Source organism: Oncorhynchus keta, unplaced genomic scaffold (genome assembly GCF_023373465.1).
Source record: "Oncorhynchus keta strain PuntledgeMale-10-30-2019 unplaced genomic scaffold, Oket_V2 Un_contig_16488_pilon_pilon, whole genome shotgun sequence".
Taxonomy (NCBI): domain Eukaryota; kingdom Metazoa; phylum Chordata; class Actinopteri; order Salmoniformes; family Salmonidae; genus Oncorhynchus; species Oncorhynchus keta.
In genome coordinates this window covers 1-10,039 of record NW_026279942.1, presented here as the reverse complement: position 1 = coordinate 10,039, position 10,039 = coordinate 1, and the positions used below count along the sequence as shown (strand labels likewise).

Genomic DNA, 10,039 nt, shown 5'->3' with positions numbered 1-10,039 from the left:
ACCGGCGAAAACCAAACAAGGGGCCGGGAGTATGGGAGTGGGATCAATGGGCCGCTCCACTGTGTCATACAGCCGGGACAGTGCGTCTGCCTTAACGTCCTGGGAGCCTAGTCTGTAAGAGAGGGTAAACACAAAACAGCTGTCCATTGTGTAGGTGGCAGGGAAGTCAGGGGCAGGAGAATCGAACTTGGTATAAATGAAGTAGTTTAATAGCTTTTAACAAAACTCCAAAACCAATACATAATACACAATCATACCAAAAAATAAACAATCTCTGACAAGGACATGAGGGGAAACAGAGGGTTAAATACACAACATGTAATGAATGGGATTGAAACCAGGTGTGTAGGAAGACAAGACAAAACCAATGGAAAATGAAAAATGGATCAATGATGGCTAGAAGACTGTTGACGTCGAGCACCGCCTGAACAAGGAGAGGCATCGACTTCAGCAGAAGTCGTGACTTATATTTACAACACATCCACACCGATTGGTCATACATGATGACTTCTTAGACAATGTACAAATGTACAGTATGATAAAAAGTAAAACGCAACATTAAGTGAAGGTGAAACATGCGTTTATGATGCAATTGCAGTATAGGTACTAAGTACTGAACATACTGTACAATATAAGTGACGTGTGAACATTGTACATTGGAATGAAATTTAACACACATTAGTTAGATTGACAAACCAAAACTACAGTAAGGGATTGTGCTAAAACTTGCCTTCCCTGAAGAATTGGAATACAATGCCTGACACAATATAAAACTAGTCATAATCATGCTGGTAATTTATGTCTGTGTATGTATTTATTCATTGATCTGTACATTGAGCTATGAACCCTCTTGACTCTCACACTTTTACATTATCCACTGAATATTATTAGCAAATCATTTACAAATATATATCCTTATGTTTCAGTACCTATGTTTACTGTACTGAGTACCATGTGTTGGCCGGTACTCAATAATCTCATCCTGAATATGTTAAACATCTCCTCTCAGGCTCAGCCTGATCCTACTCACTGATGCCACACATATTGATTCTTCTTCTATTCTGATCGATTCATTAACTGTAGACATACATCATTGATCCCATACAGTGATCCAACACAATGTCACAGACTGTACGAGGGTTGCATAAACTAGGGATGCAGAAATCTGGCAACTTTCCCAAAAGTCCAAGGTTTTATAGAAATCCTAGTTGGAGGATTTTGGATTTCTTACTTATTACTTCCTGATTCAGGGAATCTTTCAACCGGATTTTCTGGAAAACCAGGGGATTTGGGGAAAGTTACTGGATGTTTGCAACCCTATCCTGTACAGGGGTCCGTACATTGATTCAATACACTGTTCCTGCCTGTACACTGTTCAAATTCAGTAATGAAATACATAGTTCTTCCTATACATTGGTCCATAGATTGTCCTCATGCACCGTTCTTGTACACTGATCTCATACCTTCTTCCACTGGCCACACCAGGTCTCCCTCGGTAAAGAGATCTTGTTCAATAAAGGTTCGACAAAACAAAAATGGTCATGCAACAGGCCTGTACGGGTTACTTTCTTGGTGCGCACCCTCAGTCTCCTGGGGGCAAGGGGGCCACGCTGGGGGTCAAGGGGGCCACGCTGGGGGCAAGGGGGCCACGCTGGGGTCAAGGGAGCCACGCTGGGGGCAAGGGAGCCACGCTGGTGGCCATGTGCCTGAGGATCTTGAAAAAGACCATGCAGATGATGAGAAGCGGCAGAGCGAAAGCCAAGACAAACTGGTAGAGAGTGAACCAGTTGGTAGACGGATCGGGAAGTAGCAGGGCACAGCCCACCAGGCCCGTGTACATCCACACCGGGATGATGGTCAGCAACGACAGCGTCCATACTAGAACGATAACCACGGTTGCCACGCACGGTGTCCGAACGTAGTTGAAGCGGATGGGGTGGACCGTGGCCAGGTAGCGGTCCAGAGTCATGACCGTGAGGATGTAGGTGCTCACGATCTGGCTGTTGGAGTCCAGGGCGGTGATGACTGTGCACATAGTGGCGCCGAAGCACCACAAGCCATTGCACATCAATTGGTGGATGAGGAAGGGCATACCGACGAGGAAGAGGAGGTCGACGATGGACAGATTGAAGATGGCGGGGACGGTCTGCTTGGCGCAGCACTTGGTCTTCTTCAGGATGGTGTAGATGACCATGCAGTTACCCATAATGCCCAGGAAACAGATGATACCGAATATGGTGGGCAAGATGACGTTGTTGTAGTAGGCATCATGACTCCCACCGACACCTACACAAGAGCAGCAGAAGAGAATGTTATTAAAATACCAGTATGATGTGTCATTTATCCATAAACCAGAACTGTCAAGCATCAATTTACATAGCCTGGTTGCCGCGACCCAGGTGGTACACTCTTACATGCTGACCACACCGCATGCTTGAGAGTTGCAAAATAAATGTACACATACATGTTATTAAATCATTGCACCCACACTGCTCGCACCCGTCAATGAGCATCTGTGCTAGGCGTTAAAATAGAACTTGGTTCTGACGCTTGGCATTGTGCATGATGATATTAGGCTTGTGTGCGGCTCCTCGGCCATGGAAACCCATTTCATGAAGCTCCCGAGGAACAGAGCTGACGTTGCTTCCAAAGGCAGTTTGGAACTCGGTAGTGAGTGTTGCAACCAAGGACAGACGATTTTTATGCGCTACGATCTTCAGTACTCAGCGGTCCTGTTCTGTGAGCTTGTGTGGCCTACCACTTTGCGGCTGGGCCATTGTTGCTCCTAGACATTTCCATTTCACAATAACAGCACTTACAGTTGAGCAGCTCTAGCAGGGCAGAAAGGTGGCATTCTATGACAGTGCCACGTTGAAAGTCATTGAGCTCTTCAATAAAGGCCATTCTACAGCCAATGTTTGTCTTTGGAGATTGCATGGCTGTGTGGTCGATTTTATACACCTGTCAGCAACAGGTGTGGCTGAAATAGACAAATCCACTAATTTGTAGTGGTGTCAACATACTTTTGGCCATGTAGTGTATAAAGCGATCTGTGCATTTGAACAAATGCATAAATACACCAATTTCAGGTTTCCGTGTAAAAATTGAATGACCACTGCTGCATCGCCTGCCACTGTTTTGAACAGATTAGATTATACTATAATAAACAAAAATATAAACGCAACATGCAATGTGTCGTTCCCATCTTTCACGAGCTGAAGTAAAAGATCCCTGAAATTTTCCATACGCACAAAAAAAACGTATTTCTCTCAAATTTTGTGCACAAATATGTTTACATCCCTGTTAGTGAGCATTTCTACTTTGCCAATATAATTAATCCACCTGACAGGTGTGGCATATCAATAAGATGATTAAACAGCATGATTATTACACAGGTGATGAGGAGTATTTCTGTCTGACTAGCAATGGGTCCCTGAGGAACTCCAGGGTTCCTTGAGTCACTACTAATTCTAAGAGTGTACAGAGCCAGGAAGAGCTGTGTCTCACTGGTCTACACGGGAGGAAGCATTGATTTGTTCTCTTAAATATAAACTTTTTCCCTGGGGGTGGGGGGTTGAGACCTAGCTTTATACAGTGTATTCACACCTAGAGCTGTGGCGGTCACAACATTTTCGTCAGCCGGTGATTGTTCAGCAAATAACTGTTGATGTCACGGTAATTGACTAACAAAGACATTTAACATCTCCAGGCTTTGGAACATCAACATTTTAAAAAGTCTAAGAAATCCCTGTAATACAGACTAAAGCTTCACAATAAATCCATGACTTATTTTAGACAGGTCTAAAGAAATATGATATGAAGAAAATGTAGTCTATTTCAGAAGAACACAAAGAACACAAAAACACTTATGTTCGGTCCTGATCTGTCCATGCCAAATGGCTGTGGGCTACACTAGTACATTTAGCAGACAAGATTTGCTTAGAATTCCGTGGCATTATTTTATATTATTTTATAATATTAAGAATACAATTGAACAAAGCTGAATAAAATAGAAAGGATATTTTCTCCAAACTATTTGTGGGAGTGCGCACATGCGGCTATTCTGTGCTGAGCGGTTAACTAAGAAATAGGTCCTCCTATATGCTTCATTTAGAGTTATTGATGTAACTTTAGTTGTTCTACAAACGTTGGGCTATATGTTTAGATTTTTTATACATTGTAAGGCTGCATGATGCGACTAATGATTTGATGATTTTAAAAAAAAAAGTCGCTTGAAAGGCATGAGCTCTGCTTTATTTTTTTGCGCAGGCTGTTCACACTTCACCAGTCTCTCATTCACAATTTGACAAGCACTTGGTAATGCCTCATATTTCCCAGCGGCATCCCCTCTATGCACTTAAATAGTGAATGGAGGACGCTTTTCCTGTGGTTCATATTCATGCCAGCCAGGTCGGCTATACTCCTGTTGTAAAGATAAGTGCTGTGATTAATATTAGGAAAGTTCAGAAATAAATATAGTAGGCCTATAGAATGCTGATCAATCAATCAAATGTATTTATAAATCCTTTTTACATCAGCCGATGTCACAAAGTGCTGTACAGAAACCCAGCCTGGTCGGAGCCTCCTCTTTTTAATAAAGGCCATCACTTTGTTTACTCCCCCAATTGCATAGCCTATAGAAATGTTGCGCAACATGAGCTCTCATGAAGTGTTTGATTAGATTTTTGAAAAACATTTGCATTTATGTCAGAGTGATTAGAGGGACAATAGACTGCTGAGTACCAGGCAGTTAGCAAGTTTGGTAGGTCACTAATGACCATCAGCAGAGTCAGAGCTTGGAGAAGCCTAATTACGTGACTAAACACTCATGTGGAATGTGACTGTCTCCATGACTCGTGACCGCCAGTGTGGCAGTAATACGGTCACCAGAACAGCCCTATTCACACCGTTGACTTTTTACATATTTTGTTGTGTTACAGTCTGAATTTAAAAGGATAAAATTGAGATTTTTGTCACTGGCCTACACACAATACCCCATGATGTCAAAGAATTATGTTATGGAATTATGTTTTTAGAAATGTTTACTAGTTCATGAAAAATGAAAAGCTGAAATGTCTTGAGTCAATAAGTATTCAACCCCTTTTAACGGCAAGCCTAAATAAGTGCAGGAATATAAATGCGCTTAACAATTCACATAATAAGTTGCACTCTGTGTGTAATAATAGTGTTTACATGATTTTTTGAATGACTACCTCATCTCCATACCCCACACATAAATTTATCTGTGAGGTCCCTCAGTGAAATTATCTGTAAGGTCCTCAATCGAGCAGTGAATTTCAAACATATTCAACCACAAAAACCAGGAGGTTTTCCAATGCCTCGCAAAGAATGGCAGCTATTGGATATCCCTTTGAGCATGGTGAAGTTATTAAATACACTTTGGATGGTCACTACAAAGATACAGGTGTCCTTCCTAACTCGGTTGCCAGAGGAAGAAAACAGCTCAGGGATTTCACCATGAGGCCAATGGTGACTTTAAAACAGTTACAGAGTTTATTGGCTGCGATAGGAGAAAACTGGATCAACATTGTAGTTACTCCACAATACTATCCTAATTGACAGACTGAAAAGAAAGAAGCCTGTACAGAATAAAAAAATATTCAAAAACATGCATCCTGTTTGCAACAAGACACTAAAGTAATACTGCAAAAAAATGTGGCTTGTCTTGAATACAAAGTGTTATGTTTGGGGCAATTCTAATACTAGAGATTACTGAGTACCGCTCTCCATATTTCCAAGCATAGTGGTGGCTGCATCATGTTATGGGTATGCTTGTAATCGTTATGGGATGGGGAGTTTTTCAGGATAAAAAAAAACGAATTGCTAAGAACAGGCTAAATCCTAGAGGAAAACCTGGTTCAGTCTGCTTTCCACCAGCCACTGGGAGATGAACCAACCTTTCAGCAGGACAATAACCTAAAACACAAAGCCAAATCTACACTGGAGTTGCTACCAAGAACACAGTAAATGTTCATGAGGGGCCGAGTTACAGTTTTGACTTTAAATCTGCTTGAAAATCTATGGCAACACCTGAAAATGGTTGTCTAGCAATGATCAACAACCAGACAGAGCTTGAAGAATTTTGAAAAGAATAATGAGCAAATCTTACACAATCCAGGTGTGGAAGGCTCTTAGAGACTTTCCCAGAAAGACTCACATCTGTAATTGCTGCCAAGGGTGATTCTAATATGTATTGACTCAGGGGTTGAATACTTCTGTTTTTCTTCCACTTTTACATAACAGAGTCAAGTGTTTTGAATACTTTCTGAAGGCACTGTGTTGCTATACCACATTCATGTCAGCTCGCGGGATCAGGGGTCTTGTTGAGGTCTCTCACTGTTTGGATTTGAAAACAGCCCCCTCAGCCCCCAATTTACTAACAGCAGAGGAACATTGTAATAAATCATGATATACAGTATAGTAGACTAAGGCAATCCATAAACCAAACCTGTGAAGATCTTTCAGTGCCCAGTAATATATATTTCAGTGCCCTTGGTATGTGCTATATACAGTATCTTTGACAAAAAAAACAATAATATAGTTGCTAACAGTTCACAGGAATTTTCATTGCTCTTTTGAGATTAAGGTAGAGTATGAGCCATTCTGACGAAAAACAAGTCACTCAAAAAGGAAAAGGTTGACACTAGCTGTGCCTTCAGGAAGCTACTAGACAGATTTTCATTTCCCTCTGAATAACAAGTTTTACAGAGCAGTGAAGGAAACCAACCATATAACGTCTTCAAGGAAAAACAAATGAAATCAAAATGAAGATGACTGTAGCTTTCATTATAGCCGACATTATGTGTACCATAATAAGATAATGTGAAATCATTGTGGGCTATGAGTCATTTTAAAAACCCGCAAACATTTCCGCCAGTGCAGTGACCATTACACATTTCTACAATCTGGTTATTTAATTGCTATACTGAATAGCTTACTGTAAAAATACTTTAAATCATGATAAATGCTTACCTGTTGAAGCTTCAGGTGAGTTCACTGCAACCGGTTGTCAGGATTTGGCCAGGGTTGTTCCAGTTTTTGGTCACTAGATGCCCCCATTGTGCCTTTTGACCTTTTTGTTTTCCCTTGATCCCCATTATTATTTGCACCTGTGCCTCGTTTCCCCTGATTGTATTTAAACCCTTTGTTTGCCTCAGTTCTGTGCTCTGTGTTTGTATGTTAGCACTCAGCCCTAGTACTCTGTGTACTCTTGTTGATCCCGGTGGACTCTCTTGTGGAATTCTGTTTTTGTTCTTGTTTGTTTTTGAGTATCTTTTGAGGCTTTTTGTGCTATACCTTCCAACTTGTGGATTTACCTTTTGTCTTGGAGGATTACCTTTGTTCTTATGGAATTCCTTTTGAGGTTGTGGAGTTACATGTTTTCCTGAAGAACTTCACTTTTTACTTCATTAAATACACCGTCTCAAGTACTGCTGTGTCTGCCTCATTTTCTGGGTTCTGCCGACTATTCGTGGCTCAGTTGGTTAAGTGACTGTTTCTCACTCCGGAGACCCGGGTTCGTAACCGGGTCCTGACACCCGGTGAGGTGTTATCAAGACCGACACATTACAGAAATCCATTGATAACTTCTGATGTAACCTCAATAAAATCTGGGTAAAGAAAAAAGCGTGTTAATGCTCAGGGAATTCTCGAGCAGTTAATAATGCAACTGTCTTGCTGTTTTTTCTAGTAGTATTAAATACACTGCTCAAAACACTAAAATAACACATCCTAGATCTGAATGAATGAAATATTCTTATTAAATACTTTTTTCTTTACATACTTGAATGTGCTGACAACAATCACACAAAAATAATCAATGAAAATCAAATGTATCAACCCATGGAGGTCTGGATTTGGAGTCACGCTCAAAATCAAAGTGGAAAACCATACTACAGGCTGATCCAACTTTGATGTAATGTCCTTAAAACAAGTCAAAATTAGGCTCAGTGGTGTGTGTGGCCTCCACGTGCCTGTATGACCTCCCTACAACGCCTGGGCATGCTCCTGATGAGGTGGCGGATGGTCTCTGAGGGATCTCCTCCCAGACCTGGACTAAAGCATCCGAGAACTCCTGGACAGTCTGTGGTGCAACGTGGCGTTGGTGGATGGAGCGAGACATGATGTCCCAGATGTGCTCAATTGGATTCAGGTCTTGGGAACAGGCGGGCCAGTCCATAGCATCAATGCCTTCCTCTTGCAGGAACTGCTGACACACTCCAGCCACATAAGGTCTAGCACTGTCTTGCATTAGGAGGAACCCAGGGCCAACCGTACCAGCATATGGTCTCACAAGGGGTCTGAGGATCTCATCTCGGTACCTAATGGCAGTCAGGCTACCTCTGGCGAGCACATGGAGGGCTGTGCGGCCCCCAAAGAAATGCTACCCCACACCATGACTGACCCACCGCCAAACCGTTCATGCTGGAGGATGTTGCAGGCAGCAGAACGTTCTCCACGGCGTCTCCAGACTGTCACGTCTGTCACATGTGCTCAGTGTGAACCTGCTTTCATCTGTGAAGAGCACAGGGCGCCAGTGGCGAATTTGCCAATCTTGGTGTTCTCTGGCAAATGCCAAATGTCCTGCACGGTGTTGGGCTGTAAGCACAACCCCCCACCTGTGGACTTCGGGTCCTTATACCACCCTCATGGAGTCTGTTTCTGACCGTTTGAGAAGACACATGCACATTTGTGGCCAGCTGGAGGTAATATTGCAGGGCTCTGGCAGTGCTCCTCCTGCTCCTCCTTGCACAAAGGCGGAGGTAGCGATCCTGCTGCTGGGTTGTTGCCCTCCTACGGCCTCCTCCACGTCTCCTGATGTACTGGCCTGTCTCCTGGTAGCGCCTCCATGGTCTGGACACTACGCTGACAGACACAGCAAACCTTCTTGCCACAGCTCGCATTGATGTACCATCCTGGATGAGCTGCACTACCTGAGCCACTTGTGTGGGTTGTAAGACTCCGTCTCATGCTACCACTAGGTGAAAGCACCGCCAAACATTCAAAAGTGACCAAAACATCAGCCAGGAAGCATAGGAACTGAGAAGTGGTCTGTGGTCACCACCTGCAGAACCACTCCTTTATTGGGGGTGTCTTGCTAATTGCCTATAATTTCCACTTGTTATCTATTCCATTTGCACAACAGCATGTGAAATGTATTGTCAATCAGTGTTGCTTCCTAAGTGGACAGTTTGATTTCACAGAAGTGTGATTGACTTGGAGTTACATTGTGTTGTTTCAACGCCACGTTGCACCACAGACTGTCTAGGAGTTGGCGGATGCTTTAGTCCAGGTCTGGGAGGAGATCCCTCAGGAGACCATCCACCACCTCATCAGGAGCATGCCCAGGCGTTGTAGGGAGGTCATACAGGCACGTGGAGGCCACACACTACTGAGCCTCATTTTGAGTTGTTTTAAGGACATTACATCAAAGTTGGATCAGCCTGTAGTGTGGTTTTCCACTTTAATTTTGAGTGTGACTCCAAATCCAGAGCTCCATGGGTTGATAAATTTGATTTCCATTGATAATTTTTGTGTGATTTTGTTGTCAGCACATTCAATTATGTAAAGAAAAAAGTATTCAATAAGAATATTTAATTCATTCAGACCTAGGATGTGTTATTTTAGTGTTCCCTTTATTTTTTTGAGCAGTGTATATCTGTTCCGTTTATTATAAGTACGCTTCGGAGTCTTCAGTAGAAGAACCCAGCATCTTAGGATGCAACATAGAAATCACCTGACCATAAATATTAGACACGGTAAAAACATTTGTTTGGAGAATATATCATTTTATTTGACATTCTGGGAGAAGGTAACTCCCCTCCCCTTGCAGATTACAGATCCATAAATGTAATAAAATCCAAAAATAAAATAATAACACGCATTTGTTACATTACAGACTTATTCTAAAATCGATTAAATAAGTACATACAATACCCCATAACGACAAAGCAAAAACACGTTTTTAGAATTTTAGCAAATGTATAAAAATAAAAAACAGAAATACCTTACATACATA

General features: G+C 42.2%; 1 protein-coding gene across 1 annotated transcript; it reads right to left on the bottom strand.

Moving 5' to 3' along the window:
• Positions 1-1,463: 1,463 nt before the first annotated feature.
• LOC127919381 (melanin-concentrating hormone receptor 1-like) lies at positions 1,464-2,432 on the bottom strand (the record flags this gene model as incomplete). The annotated part of the gene is made up of 3 exons (XM_052502872.1): positions 2,423-2,432; positions 1,671-2,286; positions 1,464-1,590 (listed from the first exon to the last, which is right to left on the bottom strand). Coding segments are annotated over exons 1-3 (753 nt in total), but the record flags the coding sequence as incomplete, so codon positions are not given.
• Between the last annotated feature and the right edge of the window lie 7,607 nt (positions 2,433-10,039).